The sequence below is a fragment of the Motacilla alba genome, unplaced genomic scaffold (genome assembly GCF_015832195.1).
Source record: "Motacilla alba alba isolate MOTALB_02 unplaced genomic scaffold, Motacilla_alba_V1.0_pri HiC_scaffold_28, whole genome shotgun sequence".
In the NCBI taxonomy this organism is placed as follows: Eukaryota; Metazoa; Chordata; class Aves; order Passeriformes; family Motacillidae; genus Motacilla; species Motacilla alba.
In genome coordinates this window covers 4,871,773-4,887,761 of record NW_024037374.1, presented here as the reverse complement: position 1 = coordinate 4,887,761, position 15,989 = coordinate 4,871,773, and the positions used below count along the sequence as shown (strand labels likewise).

At 53.9% G+C, this 15,989-nt stretch overlaps 1 protein-coding gene across 1 annotated transcript; it reads left to right on the top strand.

The window, feature by feature from the left end:
• The first annotated feature begins 14,445 nt into the window (after positions 1–14,445).
• LOC119696431 (olfactory receptor 14J1-like) lies at positions 14,446–15,402 on the top strand. Its single transcript, XM_038126166.1, has one exon. The coding sequence runs from the start codon at positions 14,470–14,472 to the stop codon at positions 15,400–15,402; it is 933 nt and encodes a 310-aa protein (XP_037982094.1). The 5' UTR covers positions 14,446–14,469.
• Positions 15,403–15,989: the final 587 nt, after the last annotated feature.

Genomic DNA, 15,989 nt, shown 5'->3' with positions numbered 1-15,989 from the left:
GACAGCAAGGACGTGGATTATCCAGGTCACTGGGGCCTGGTTTGGGGTCCCCAGGGCAGGAAAGATGTCTGGCAGCTGGAGCAGAGACTGGGAAGGGCCTCCAAGGTGGGGCTGGAGCCCTTGGGCTGTGAGGAGAGGCTGAGGGAGCTGGGCTTGTCCAGCCCGGAGCAGGGAAGGCTGAGGGGCTCCTCATCCCAGCCAGGCAGTGCCAGCGAGAAGGCGAAGTAGAACACAGACCCCTTGTGTGTCTCAGGCAGCTTCTGCAAAAAAGCAGGTGGGAGTTGGTGCCAAGGAGCTGAAAGCTGCAGGTGCAGCCTGCAGTGGAGGAAGCTCAGATTTGCACAAGGCTGCTCAGGGTCCCAGGGGTTGGATGAGGGAAATGGTGGGGTGGGGACAAAGTCTGATTTATTGTCAGCCATAAAGCATCCAGATGTTCATGTCTATTCAGACTGCATTAGGATGTGCTGATATCAATATCAGCTGGAAATTGCTGATATCAATCCATAAACAGGAAAAGAAAACTAAACATGAAAAAATAGTATCTTTGCATTGTTTCCAGTATAGCAGATTCAGTTCAAATACAATTCTGAAATCTGTCTAATTAACCACAAAAATTTGTAGACCTTAAATGAAATTATTCCCAGGGGCTTGTCTTGTTTGGGTGTTTTGAAATGTTAATGAGCCCTCCAGCACTGAATTCCTGAACTGAAGAGCTGAAGACCCAACAAGCCTCTGGAGAAGTAAAATTCATAATGGAACCTCAAAGTTGCTGAGGATCCATCCTCATCAGAGCAGGAATGAACAGAAATGGGCACAGCTTTGTGGCTGCCCCAGCTTTGGCATGGGCCCTGGGCCTGGAGCAGGAGCAGCTCTTTAGGGCCCCAAGGCCGGGGCTCTTGTGCTGCCCTGGGCAGATGGGATGGCAGCAGGGGCTGCAGAGCTCTCAGGATCTCCTGCAGAGGAGAGCAGGGCACCCAGGGAGCCTCCTTTCCCTTGGCCAGGCCCGTTCCCCCATGCTGGGGCTGAGTCCTGTGGCAGCTGCAGCTGCTGCTGTGCCCTTGAGAGGGGCTGAGGCCATGGGGCCAGTGCCCAGAGCAGCCTGGCCTGAGCAGAGCTGTGGGGCCAGAGCCGGCTGGGCTGGGCTGGGGAGAGGCCCTTGGTGCTGCCCAGAGCTCAGGGCAGCTGGCAGAGCTTGCAGGGAGCTGGGCTGGGCTCAGAGAGCCTGGCACAGAAACCATCAGTGTCCATCTCAGCCTGGCTGGGCGTGCAGGGGCCAGGAAGAGCACCCCAGGGTCTGCAAGTTCTCTGTGTGGGAGCTGAGCCTGTGAGCCCTTGAGCCCTGCCAAGAGCTGGGGCTGCACCTGCATCTCCAGAGGAGATGGGAGAGATGGGAGCAGAGGGAAATCATTCCTGCTGAATTCTTTCTTGCTTGCTTATAAAGGTGACCTGGATCCAAATGTAGAGGAGTTTTTTTTTCTGTCAGGTAACACTGGAAGAGTGAAAAGAATATTATATTTTCGCTCAAAATAATATTTCATGCATAATTCACAATGAGAAAAAAAAGTCACATATGATCAGAAGTGCATCTGAGTTTTTCAGAGGATGAGAGACTCATTGATGTCCCAGTAGTCAAAGCTGTTCAAATCCTTTCCTCAGGGCTTCCTTGAGATGAGAGATGACCACCATAGGCCAAGGCCAGCCAGAGATCTCTATCCTGGCAGCTTTTGTCTGGGAGAACCCCTGCATACAGGGAATTTTTCAGGGGGAATATCAATTTCAGCCACGGGCAGCTGGAATGAGGGATGGTTCTTTTCCATAGGAAGGAAAGCACAGAGCCCCAGTCCACCAGCGGCTGATGAGAGGCAGCCCTCAATGTGCCAAGTTCAGCTGGACCTGTCAGGTGGACCCTGGGAAGCCAAACCAGCCAGAGCTGTTCCATATCCCCTTGGTTCCAAGAGGCCCTGCAGTGTCACAATGTTCTCCTTGCTTCTGAAGTGTCACAATGGCCCCGTGCTTCCATGAGGCCCTGCAGTGTCACAATGGCCCTTTGGTTCCGTGGGGCCCCACAGTGTCACAATGGTCTCCATGATTCCATGGGGCCTTGCAATGCCACAATGCTCTCCATGGATCCACGGTGCCCTGCAGGATCACAACGACCCTTGGGTTCCACGAGGCCGTGCAAAACAGCAATGGCTTCTTGGTTCCACCAAGCCCTGCTGCTTCACACTGGCCCCTTGGGACCATGCGGCCCAGCAGTGCCACAGTGATGTCCTTGGTGCCACGAGGTCCCACAGCGTCACAATGGTCTCCACAGATAGGAAACCACGGAGTCCCAGTGTTTCAGGGGCTGATGAACTGCAGTCAACAGAGGCCAAGTCCAGATAGATCTGCCTGTTCTGGCAGCTTTGCCAGGGAGCAACCCTTGGATGTTTGAAATGTTGCATGTGGAATCCCAATTTCAGCCATTTGTGCCTGGAGGAGAATGCCAGTTCTTTTCCATAGAAAGGAAAGCATGGAGTTTGGAGTTTGGAAGGCAGGTGAGAGCCGGCCCTCAGGAGGCCCAGGCCAGCCAGACCTGTCTGTAATGGCAGCTTTTGTACAGGAGCAATCTTTGGATATAGGACTTTTGGAGGTGGAATCCCAATTTCAGCCATGGGCACCTGGAGAAGAAGGATGGTTCCTTTCCATAAGAACTAAAGGGTGGAGCCCCAGTTTTTCAGGGCAGTAGAGAGATGATCACCAGAGGCCAAGGCTAACAAGAGCTGTCTGTCCTAGCAGCATTTGTCTGGAAGAAACCCTTGCATATAGGAATTTTGGAGGACAAGTAGCATTTTTGGCCTGTGCTGGAGGGAAGGTTCCTTTCCATAGGAAAGAAAGCACTGAGCCCCATTGTATGAGGGCAGTGACACCCAGCTCTCAGGAAGACAAAGTTAGCCAGACTTGCTGTTAATGGCAGCTTTTGTCTGGGAGCAATCCCTGGATATTGGGAATTTTGGAGGGGGAATCCCATTTTGGCCATGGATGCTTGAATGAGATGGGCAATTCTTTTCCCTTTGAAGGAAAGCCCAGAGCCCCAGTGTTTCAGGGGCACGTGAGAAGAGACCCTCGACATGTTGAGGGCAGTTGGACCAGTCAGGCCAAGCCAACCAGACCTGCTCCCTGTACCACTGGATTCATGGGGCCCTGCAGTGTCACAATGGTGGTGTCACATTGGATCCTTGGTTCCATGAGGCCCAGATGTGTCACACTGGCCTCTTGTTTCCATGGGGCTCCATAGTGTCACAATGGTCCCTTGCTTCCATGAGGCCTTGCAGTGTCACAGGGGTCTCCTTGGTGCCGCAGTGTCACAATGGAGCCTTGGTTCCATGGGGACTCTCAATGTCAGAAGGGTCTCCGTGGTTCCATGAGGCCCTGCAGAGCCCCTTGATTCAACGAGGCCTCCAAGTGTCAGAATGGCCTCCAGGATTCCATGAGGCCCCACAATGTCCCAATGGAGCTTTGGTTCCATGGGGTCCCACCCTGTTCCATGGATCCTTAGTTCCATGGGGCCCTGCTGTGTCACAATGGCCCCTTGGTTCCATGATGCCCCACAGTGTCACTAGAGCATTCGCAGGCAACCCCTGACGAGGGGAGAGAATGATGAGGAGGACTCCATTTTACCAGAAGGCTAATTAATTACTTTATTATACTATAATATTCTATATTATATTACACTATATTACATTACATCTAAACTGAATCTGCCAAGCACTCAACTGCACACCCTGCACAGAATCCCAGGACTGTCAGCCTACAGTCCCCACACACACTTGGCCCTGATAGGCCAAGGAAACAAAACACCATCACTTTGGGTAAACAATCTCCATATTGCATTCTACTTTTGTACAAACACAGGCACAGCAAACTATAAGAATCTTTTTTCCTTTCTTTGAGGTTCAGAGAATGTGAATCTGAGAAATATTCTTGGGAAGAGTGGTGCCTTGCTTTTCTCTGTGAGGAGAAATGTGGCTACATGTCACAATGGTATCCTTGGTTCCACAGTGTCAGAATGGACACTTCATCCCACAGACACCCACAGTGTTCACTGCAGTCCCCTTGATTCCACCAGGCCCTGCCATGCCACATTGGCCCCTTGGTTCCAGTGGGTCCCAAAGTGTCAGAAGAGTCTCCATTGCTCCCTGAGGCCCTGCAATGTCACTGTGCTCCCCTTGGTTCCACAGGGCCCCACAGTGGAACAATGGACTCTTGGTTCCATGAGGTTCCTCACTCACAAGGGTCTCCTTGGATCTGCAGTGGCACAGCGGCCCCTTGGCTCCATGTGGCCACGCTGTGTCACAATGGCTCATGGTTCCATGAGGCCACACAGTTTAACAACAAACCCTTGGTTCCACGAGGCCTTGCTGGGTCACAATGGACTGCTGGTTCCATGAGCTTTCACACTGCCAGCAGCAGTCTCCTTGGTTCTGCAGTGTCACCAGGGTCCCTTTGTTCCATGAGGTTCCGCAGTAGAACACGGTCACCTTGGCTCCGTGGGGTTCTGCAGTGTCACAATGGACCCATGGTTCCACGAGGCCTTGCTGTGTCAGAATGGCCCCTTGGTTCCAAGAGGTTTCTCAGGGTCACAATGGTCTCCTTGGATCCACAGGATCACAATGGACCATTGGGTCAATGTGGCCCCAGTGTGCCAAAATGGATTTTGGTTCCATGGGGTTCTGCTGTGTCACAATGGACCCTTTGTTCCATGAGTTTGCACAGTGTCACAGCTGACTCCTTGGTTCTGTGAGGCCCCGCTGTCACCAAATCTCTGAGATAGCAGAATAAAGTTCCTGAACACTGATTTGCTATTTCAGAGGGTATCATTTATTCAGGCCTGAGGTCTAGTGAGGGATAACTCCTAACCTTACATGGACATGTAATTCTACCAGGGTTTTGCTTATATACAGTCACTAAATGCCAATTACAATTTACCCATTTCCATAAAACCCAGCCCAAGTTCCCAGATTCAGTCCTTGTTTTCTCTGTCACTGCACCCTTGAGCCAGATGTCTTCTTCTTCTCTTCCAACCATCCTTGCTGGGAAAGCAGCCCCTGCATGCCTTGTTCCTGTGCTGAAAGGTCACAGGCAGGGTAAAAATGGAATGAAGCCTTTTGGTATCAGCCCAAGGCTTTGTGTGGGCAGGCAGAGGCAGGCAGGAGGCAGAGCTGTCAGCAAAGGAAGGGGCCAGCCAGGTGGGGCAGCCGGGGCATGAGGACAGCCTGCAGGGACAGAGGCGCAGGGCAGGGACACCGTGGCACAGCCTGGGCTGCACAGGGCACAGGCATGGGCAGCAGCTGCAAGGCCCTGACAGAGCCAACCTGGGCAGCACTTGGGCCATGGCTGCTGGCCCTGGGCCTGAGGCAGGAGCAGGAGACAAGTGACCCTTGCAGGCCTGGGGCCTCATTGCCTCCTTGGCCCTGCTCAGCAGCCTGGCAGGGGCCGCCCCATGCTCCTGCCCTTGCCATGGCACATCCCCACATGGCAGTGCCCATCCCGGGAAGAGCCCTGAGCAAGGAGGGAGGGACAGCATCTGCCTGGCCAGGGGCTGGGGCTCAGGCCTTGGCCCTTTGCATTCCTGAAACACATCCAGCTTTGCTCAGCACCACAGACACCTTGGCCTTGTTTGTCCCCAGCTCTCATCACTGCCTCCAGTGTTCTGCTCTAACTGGAACCTGGGGACACTTTCTCAGAGGGACTTATTAAATTTCAAGAAACTTTGGAGTTTCAATTTAACTTGGAGTTCTTGAGAAGTTTTTTGCAGACTCGCTCAGGGACTGATTCTGATGTAAACAACTCCAAAGCCCTGAGAGGGTCATTAAAATTTTCCTAGTCCAGTGATGGAGAAAGATTTCAAAGAGTTTGTCAGAAATACACATTCCTATTTTAAATTATATATTTTATCCCGTTTCTCTTCAGAACAGAGGTGATTGCAGCATAGGTCAGGGACAACCTGGGAACACGCGGAATGGTAAGGGGGAATCTGGGTGGACTGCAAGGGTAAACACTGGGACATACTGGGAGTGATATTGGGAGTTATACTGGGGTAAATTGGGGACACAGGGAAGCCACTGGAGAAGGCTGAGGGGAACTGGAAGGGACTGGGAATGAAGTCAGGTGTATTGGCAGGCACTGGAGGGGCACTGGCGTTGCACTGTGCTTTACCGGGGATGAACTGGGCTGTGCTGGGAGGGACTGGAGGAGGGTGAATGTGCGCTTCCCGCCGCCACCGCCTCCTTTTTTTTGAGGCTCCCGCCAATCAGCGCCCGCAGCCAATCAGCGCCGGGATCAGGGCCTCGGAGGCGGGGCTTAGGCCGGGCGACATATGTTTGGATTCTTGCATACAACTCCCGTCATGCCCCGCGGTCCGATTGAGCGCCATTGGAGCCGGGACTACAGCGCCCGTCATGCCCCGCGCTCCACAGACCGTCCCCTCCACCCCCCCGGTATCCGCCCCCCATCTGTCCCATAAGTGTCCCCCAGACCCTCCAGGATCCCTCAGTGCCCCTCAGCGCCCGTTCGGGACCTCCCAAAAGCGTCCCCGGATCCTCTGAGTGCTCCCAACCCCACAGATGCCCGGTACAGCCACTTCTGGGAGTTCATCTCCGCTCATCCCCCGCGGCCCCAGAGCCCCTCATAACACAATCCCGCGCCTAAAACTCCTGCCGTGCCCCGCGCTCTAAAGAGTCCCGTTGGAGCTCCTCGAGCTGCCCTCAAAGAATCCCGAACCGTTTACGTTCCCCCCGAGGACTTCAAGTCGCGGCTCGGACGCAAAAGTGTCCCCCAAAAGCCTTCCCGGACCCCCAAACTCAGCGCTCGAACCACTTCCGGAACTACAACTCCCATCATGCTCCGCGGCGCACGTCCCGCGCTATTCCAGCCGGGACTTCATCTCCCGTCACGCCCCGCGCCCCACCGAGAGCCATTGCAGCTGCGCCTCGAACTCCCGTGATGCTCCGCGGCCCCGTTCAACCGTATCACACCCGCGCCTCCAACTCCCATCACCCCCCGCGCCCCAGAGAGCCCCGTTCGAGCCCCCCAAGGGCCCGCCCGGACCCCGAAGGGCCCCAAATTCCCCTCCCTGACCTCCAAGGGCCCCCCTGGACCCCGAAGTGCTCCCCCGGACCCCGAACTGTCCCTCAGCATCCCTGAGTGCCCCTCCAAGTGCCCACCCGGCTGCCCCAAGTGTCCTCCAGAGCCTCAAGTTCTCTCTGATTTCCCTCCCCAGACCCAAAACTGCCCCAAATGTGCCCCAGAAATGTCTCCATGGACTCCAAAGCTCCAAAGTGGCTCCTTCTACCCGATAAAATGATAAAAAGATTACAAAGTTTATAAAAACAAGATAATTAGAATAAAGAAGTGAAATCAATAGCGAATACTGGTCAATGAATGAATAAAGGGAATTAGGTTACTTAGAACCAAAGATGAATAAGTTTTTTGGTTCCTAAAAAATGTATAGTTTTGTAAATATACATATTAAAATTACATTTAAAAGTTAATATTATAAATAAGAAAAATATACCATTAATTTATTTTTTTATTATATTCTATGTATATGAAAAAATGCATAATTGTTTTTTATGTTTTGGGATGTCAGTCCCAGGTAGGCAATGTCAGACATGGTGAGGCTGGGGGTGAGGAGCAGGTTGTCCAAACAGGCTCAGCCCAAAAGGGGCTCATTCTTGTCCATGCCCAGACCTCCTAAGGAGACATTCAGCAGCAAAATCACCTGGGAAATGCTTCTGTCACCTCTTCTCTGATCTGAAAAATAAAAAAATGCACCCTTGATTAAAAAAAAAGCCATGAGGTGTGCTTTGAAATCTCTCTCCTTAAAAGAACTACAAACTTACCCAAATCTCTGCAGATGCCTTGAGAACTTGAAGACAATGGAAGGAAGACCAAGAGCTCCTGAGGGCTTTCTGTACTTTAATCAGCCCCTCGGTGGATTTGGGGCTGGGTCCAGGAGCCTCAGGCACTGAGAGAAGGATGAAGAAGCCGCTCAAGGAGTCAGCAGCAAAACTCCAAGTCCCCTGGAGCACGGCTGGGCCCCAGGGAGGGCAGGGAGTGCCAAAGGCTCCCCAGGGACTGCTGAGAGCAGATCCTTGAGGCCAGGACTGCAGGGAGCCCAAGGCTGTGAGCAGGGAGCTGCAATGCTGAGCAGGGCCTGGCTTGGCTGCAGGAAGCAGAAAGGCCAAGCCCTGAGCCCAGCCTGGGCCAGCAGGGCCTGTCCCTCACGGGTGGCTCGGGGCTCTTTGTGGGGCAGGGGATGTGAGGGGCAGCAAGGACAATGCCATCAACCCGTGGGACACTGCAGATCCTCAGGGAACCGAGGGCCAGTGTGACACAGCGGGGCCTCATGGAACAAGAGGCCATTGTGAGCCTGTGGGGCTGTGGCACCCCAGAACACTCAAATGCTGGGGGCAACCAAAGGCTCCTTTACTCGAGTTTGGTGCACAGGAAAAACACCAGCCAGATATTCTCAAGAGGTCAATATGGCATAAAATTTTACTGGCAAGTCAAAAAGACAAGGAACTTTGGAAAAGGATTTAATCCAACACCCAATCCAACATAAAGCACTTATCATAGCAGTAACTTCATTAACTTGGCCCATTTAACCTGGAAACCTTTCAACACTTCAGTTGTTCAGGTACCCAAAAATGTTCCATAGAAAGAGCATTAGAAGGAGAGCAAAGAGAGAGCGACAGAAAGACAGAAGCTCTATAGAAATAGACACTGCTATGGCTCCCAGCTGCTGGGGTTCCAGTGTCTCTGTTGGAGACACACACCCCAGGAGAAGGCAGAGTCCATACCAGGGGCTGACCCAGTTAGCTCATTTAACCTGAGAACCTTTAAATCCTTAATGTGTTAAGTTACCCAAAAATGTTCCAGGTAAAGAGGATTAAAAAGAGCAGAAAGCGAGAGAGACAGAAAGACAGAAGAGATATAGACAGACACACTTATTGCTACAACTGCAAGGGTTCCAGCATGGGCGTGAGTTCAAATCTCCTGAATGAACAGACAGGGTCCAGACCCTGCTCTGTGTTTTTAAGCCCCTGGACCTTTGTGGGCCTCCCCCCAGGTGGGACTTCTGATGGCTCGGGCAATCAGGGCTGGGTCAGCGCTGTCCCCACTGTGTGACTGATTGACAGCTCATCCCAAGGTGTCTCGGGACATTGATCTCACCCAGCCTGTGACAGTGACCATGGTGACACTGGGGAACCTCATGGAACCGTGGGTGACTTGTGACCATGCGGGTCTGTCCCGGATTGCAAGGCAAGATGTATTCCATTTGCCATCTGGATGGCAGTTGTCTTCTGTTCAGTGGGAAGTTTTCCTTATCTCTTCCACACCCAATCCTTCCTCCAGGGGGACATCTGCTGGTAACAGGCTATTGAATGTCACTGCATGACCCACAAGAGCTACAGCGTCCCATTGTGAGATGCTCCGCCCAGAGGGAGGAGCCCGGCATTCCTACCCGGATATCATCTTGAGTTTCTGGAAATACCACACAGCGTCTCCACAGGATTCCCAGAGGAACAGCTGCCTCTTCCACTGGATCTGCAGAGGAAGACTCCACCCTTTTCTACAGCATCCCTGCTCCAACAGAACCACACCTGCTACTCCAGGAGTACTGCAGCCAGAATTCCAATTGGACTGCTACCAACACCCTGACCCACAGGGTGTCAGGTTGTGTTCTGACTCAGTCCGTGTTGTTTTGGTTTACGGCATTGTTTATTTTATCTTTTTATTTTCCTCCCTAATAAAGAACTGTTATTCCTGCTCCCATATTTTTGCCTGAGAGCCCCTTAATTTCAAATTTATAACAATCAAGAGGGAGGGGGTTTACATTTTTCCATTTCAGGGGAGGCTCCTCCCTTCCTTAGCAGACACCTGTCTTTCCAAACCAAGACAGCGTCCAAGGACACCATGGTGACACTGGGGAACCTCGTGAAACCAAGCAGGCCCTTGTGACACTGTGAGGACTCATGGAAATGAGGAGTCCATTGTGACTGATAGGGAAGATTCATTACAGACAATTCAATGGGTGAAGGTTTTGGTGTTAACGTCATTGAAATGGGTTTTAATGTCTCCATTAACTTTATTACAGAGCCCAGACAGCTTGGCTCCTGAAACAGACACGTGGGTCTGCACCAGCTTGAGTTTATGAACTCTGGGGTACAATCACAAGTTCAGGAGGGGAATATGTGACAGGCGGTTTGGGAAGGCTGAACCTTCCTCGTACCTGGGCCAATGGGGAAAGGAAGAGGGCAACATGCAGCCTGGAGTTTGGATAAAAGGAGGCTGCACCCTCCAGAACCTCGAGGGAGAAAACCCCGTGGGCGTGTGCCCTGGTGGACTCTTTCCCTTTATTGGAATAAAGTTGCAGGACTCCTGTGTCTCCTTTATGGACACTGGCTTTTCATAGCGTGATTTTCCATGCATGACACTATGGAATGTCACGGAACCAAGGAGCTGTTGTGACACATCAAGGCCCCGTTGGAACAAAGAATCCATTGTTGACAGTGGAGAAAGTCATGGAACCAAGGGGCCATTGTGGCAATGCAGATCCAAGGAGACCATGGAGACACCATGGAACCTCATGGAATCATGGAGACCATTGTGACACTCTGGTGCCTCATGGAATCAAGGAGACTCCTTGTGACACTCTGGTGCCTCATGGAATCATGCTGATCATTGTAAAACTCAGAATCCCTATGAAACCAAGGGTCAGGGATGAAACTATGGGGCCATAGAACCAAGGAGCCATTGTGACACAGTGAGGCTGCATGGAGCCCAGGGGATCTTGTCAAATTTCAAGACTTTTTAGAAGCAAGAGGCCATTGTGACTCTACAGAATCAAGGAGAATATTGTGACAAGGAGAACATTGTCATGCTACAGGGACTCGTGGAACCAAGGAGTCCATTGTGACACTGTGGGGCCCCATGGAACCAAGGGGACAGGGAACCGGTCTTGACTGTTTGACTGGCTTGGCCTTCTGGGGGCCACCTGACAGGTCCAGCCAACCTTGGCATGTCAAGGGCCACTGCTCATCAGCCCCTGAAGCACTGGGGCTTTGGGCTTTCCTTCCTATGGGAGAGAACTGTCCTTCTCCTCCAGGGGCCCATGGCCTGAAATTGGGATCGTTCTCCAAATTTCTATATATGCCAGGATTGTTTCCAGATGAAATCCAGACAGATCTGGGTGGCCAAGCCAGCCAGGAGCCACCTCTTATCTGCCTTTGAAACACCGGGACCATGTGCTTTTCTTTCTTATGGGAAAAAAGCACCTTTCACATCCAGGTCCCCATGGCCAATTTGGGAATCCACCTCCAGAATTCCAAGGATATATCCCAGACAAAAGCTGCCAGGGGAGACAAGTCTGGCTGGCCTTGGCTTCCTGAGGGCTGTTTCTCATCTGCCTTTGAAACACTGGGGCTCTGTGCTTTCCTAACGGAAAAGAACTCTTCTTCCATTCCAGGCACCCACAACCCAAATTGAGATTCCACCTCCAAAAATCCCTATGTCCAAGGATAGCTCCCAGAAAAGGTGTCAGGAGAGACAGGTCTAACTGGTTTGGCCTATGGTGGACACCTCTCATCTTCTTCCAAAAAACTTGGGCTTTGCACTTCTCTTTCCTCTGGAAAAAACCATCCATCTTGATCAGGTGCTCACGGCCAAATGTGGAATCCACCTCCAAAACTCCCTTCATCCAAGGATTGCTCCCAAGTGAAAGCTGCCAGGACAGACAGGTCTGGCTGCCCCAAGCCTCTTGGGGGCTGCCTCGCACCTGGTTTTGAAACACTGGGGCTCAGTGTTTTCCTGCCAATGGAAAAGAACCGTCCTTCTCATTAAGGTGTCCATAGTCAAAATTGAGATTTCTCCTCCCAAATTCTGTATATCCAAGTATTTCCTGGGGATGAAAACTTTTTGGCCTTGTTTGTCCCCAGCTGTCATCACTGCCTCCAGCGTTCTGCTCTAACTGGAACCTGGGGACACTTTCTCAGAGGGACTTATTAAACTTCAAGGAACTTTGAAGTTTCAATCTGACTTGGAGTTCTTGAGAAGTTTTTTGAAGACTCTCTCAGGGACTGAGTCTGATGTAAACAACACCAAATCCCCAAGAGGGTCATTAAAATCCGTGTGCTGTGTTTGTGCTGATGAGCTGAGCCAGGCTCCTGGCACAGAGGCAGCTCCTGGCTATCAAGCAGAGCTTCAAAAAGACATTTCTCCTGAGGAGCAGCTCCTCTTCCAGCCCAGCAGGGTTGAGGTCACTGCCTGCAGGTACCTGAGAGCAGTGGAGAGGACAGAAGCTCAAAGCAGCTGCAAGGACAATTCTGAGCTCATTCAGGGAGAAATCTTCAGCACTTCTGGCACAGTCAGTCTCTGGCTGCAGGGATCTCCTGAAGCTGACCCAGGACAGCACTGATGTGACTGTAAGGATGGCTCTGCTGCCGTTGCTGCTTTGGGGGAGGATGTGCTGCAGAGCGGGGCTGCCCTGGGCACCGTCAGAGGGACAGGGCAGGACGGCTCCTGCTGCCAGGGACGGCTGCAGGGGGTGAAGCTGGGGCTGCAGCCAGGGCTGCCCAGGGCTGTCCTGCAGAGCAGCTCCTGCAGCCCTCAGGCTCTTGGCCAGCCCAGGGCATGTGCCACCTGCCAGGGCAGCTCTCGGCCTCCCTGGCAGCTCCCCATGGATGCTGCAGGGGAGCTGTGGGTGCAAGGAGTGACTCCTGCCAGAGCAGGTCCTGCTGCTGTGGAGAGGCTGCTGTGTGGGGGCCAGGGCTGCTCACAGCTCCAGCTCATTTCTGAGGGGACTTGTCATGAGCTTATTCTGGGCAGGAGTTTCCTGCTTGGGTCTCTGCTTTCCTGAATCTGTGCTCCCACTGCTCCCTGCCTCAGCTTGGTGGCAATGGAAACTCAGCTGTGCAGGGCAGAGCAGGGGCTGAGGCTCTTAGATCATCACACTGAGGGTTCTGGGGAACCTCAGCAAGTGCCTGCACCTGCCCAGCCTCCAGATCCATGCAGCATCACCTTTCCTTGGTGCCCAGGCTGGGGGAGCTGTTCTTTAATCCCTGCTGGGCCGAGCAGCTGCAGGGCAGGGCTGGCCCAGGGGCTGGGCTGGGCTCTGGCAGCTCTGGCAGGGAAGGAGCCCGGGGCCACAGGAGCAGCTGGGGCTGGGACAGCTCCAGCAGCAGAGCCGTGGGCAGGGAGGGAGGGAGGCAGTGCTGAGGGAAGCCCTGCTGCAGGGCACATGTGGCACCTGCCGGCCCTGCCCTGCAGGGCAGACACTGCCCCGAGCAGCACAGCTCTTGTGTCCCCTCCCAGCCAGCACAGCCCTAGCCCGGGGGCTCGGGGCCCTCAGTCCCTCCTGGGCCGGCAGAGCAGCTCCAGAGATGAAGGGCATCTCTCCGGCCATGTGCCCATTCCCTGCTGACCAGGGCCTGAGGGCCACTGTCCTGCCCTGCTGCTGCCTGGCAGGGGCTGGGCAGGGCTGGGCAGGGAAAGGCTTTTCCTCAGGCCTGGCTCTCTCTCTCCTTGCCTTGCCCAGGTGCTGCTGGCAGTGCTGAGGGGCTCTCTGGAATGGCAGCTCCAGCTGCAGGGTCAGGCCCAGCCCTTGGGCTCCTCCTGTGCAGCTGGGCACAGCAATGGGGTGTCCCAGCTCCCTGTGCCCGGGGAGCTCTGGGCAGGGCAGCCTGGGGGGCTGGCAGTGAGCCGACTCTCCTCAAGTAGTGCCATGGACAGGAGCCTTGGTGTGTCCCCAGGATGCCATCCAAGCTGTGAGCTGCCTCCAGGGGACACTGGGGGACAGGAGTGTCCTTAGCCAGAGTGGGGCTGAGACTCTGAGCCAGGCTGAGCCAGTTTGCTCTGCTGTGGGTGCCTCTGCTCTCAGCTGTGCCAGGCTGATTTCCAGGGGAACACAGGGATCTCAGAAAGGGCAGCTGGGGACAGATGGAGCAACAGAGCAGCTGCCCTCCCCCTTAACTGAGTTACAGCCAAGGCTCTTGCATTGCACAGTTCTCTCTGATCTCCCTGGGCACAGCAGGAAACCCTCTCAAACTGCCTTTGGCCATCACCATTCCTTAGCCCTGGGACAGGAGGTGCTTCCCAGCTCCTCAGCCACAGGAGCAGTTTGGGCTGATGGAATCCAACCCCAGGACTGACCCCTGTCCCCATTCCCATGACCCCACGGCTGCAGAGCAGAGCTGACCCCTCAGTGTCCATGGGCAGAGCCCCTGCTCGTCACAGCAACGGGGCCAGATCCCAGCAGAGCTCCAGGCACGGGGCTGAAGGAAGGGCTCTGAGAGAAAGAAAATTGGGTGGCACAAAGCAACAGGGGCAGGGCTAGGAGTAAAGGGTCTTGGACATTGCTCTGGAAAGTCTCCTCTGACTTCTCACTGTGTCCTCCTTGAACAGCTCCCCCATGGCCAGCGACAGCAAATGTCCAACAGCAGCTCCATCAGCCATTTCCTCCTGCTGGCATTGGCAGACACGCGGCAGCTGCAGCTCCTGCACTTCTGCCTCTTCCTCAGCATCTCCCTGGCTGCCCTCCTGGGCAACGGCCTCATCATCAGCGCCGTAGCCTGCGGCCAGCACCTGCACACACCCATGTTCTTCTTCCTGCTCAACCTGGCCCTCACTGACCTGGGCTCCATCTGCACCACTGTCCCCAAAGCCATGCACAATTCCCTCTGGGACACCAGGGAAATCTCCTACTCAGGATGTGCTGCTCAGCTATTTATGTTTGTCTTCTTCCTTGGATCAGAGCTTGCCCTCCTCACCGTCATGTGCTACGACCGCTACGTGTCCATCTGCAAACCCCTGCACTACGGGACCCTCCTGGGCAGCAGAGCTTGTGCCCACATGGCAGCAGCTGCCTGGGCCAGTGGCCTTCTCAATGCTCTGCTGCTCACGGCCAATACATTTTCCCTGCCCCTGTGCCAGGGCAATGCCCTGGGCCAGTTCTTCTGTGAAATCCCTCAAATCCTCAAGCTCTCCTGCTCACACTCCAGCCTCAGAAAACTGGGGGTTCTTGCTGTTAGTGCCTGTTTAGCTTTTGGCTGTTTATTCTTCATGGTTTTCTCCTATGTGCAGATCTTCAGGGCTGTGCTGAGGATCTCCTCTGAGCAGGGACGGCACAAAGCCTTTTCCACCTGCCTCCCTCACCTGGCCGTGGTCTCCCTGTTCCTCAGCACTGCAGCATTTGCCCACCTGAAGCCCCCCTCCATCTCCTCCCCATCCCTGGATCTGGCCCTGTCAGTTCTGTACTCGGTGGTGCCTCCAGCCCTGAACCCCCTCATCTACAGCCTGAGGAACCAGGAGTTCAAAGCTGCAGTGTGGAGACTGATGACTGAATGCTTTCAGAAACACTAAACTGGTTTCCAGTTTCTGCATACATCTTGTAATAAAAGTCATCTTTGATAGTACTTCTTGGTTTTCATTCTGGAGGTTCTTTTTCATTCTTTAGCTTTTTAAATATTGTCCACAATGCAAGGGCATTGTTTGTGCCATTTATCATTTTGTTTCTCTCCAACTTTCCTGTGACCCACAGACTGTGCCAATGAGGAGCTGTCCCCTTGATGGCTTCAAGTGAAATAAAAGATCTCGAAACAATTTTTTCTGCAGAGATGCCCCATTTGTTCCCTTCTCTGGAGCTGCAGCAGCAATGTCTGTGCACAGAGCTGGGGGCCGATCAGTGCTGGCACAGCAGCTGTGCCCAGCAGCAGCAGCACTTGGTGCTGCCAGTGCTGCTCCCGTGGCCCTGCCCCGCTGCCCTGGTGGCCCTGGTGTTGCTGTAGGGCCTGAGTGCTCTCGGGGCCGGGCACAGTGCTGGGGGTGGCAGTGCCGGGGCTGCAGCAGGGACAGGCCATGGGCACTGCTGGGGCAGCGCTGACGCCTCAGGCCAGGCCTGGGGGCTCCAGGCTCCTTGCCCAGGCTCTCTCAAGAACATGCCCAGGCCA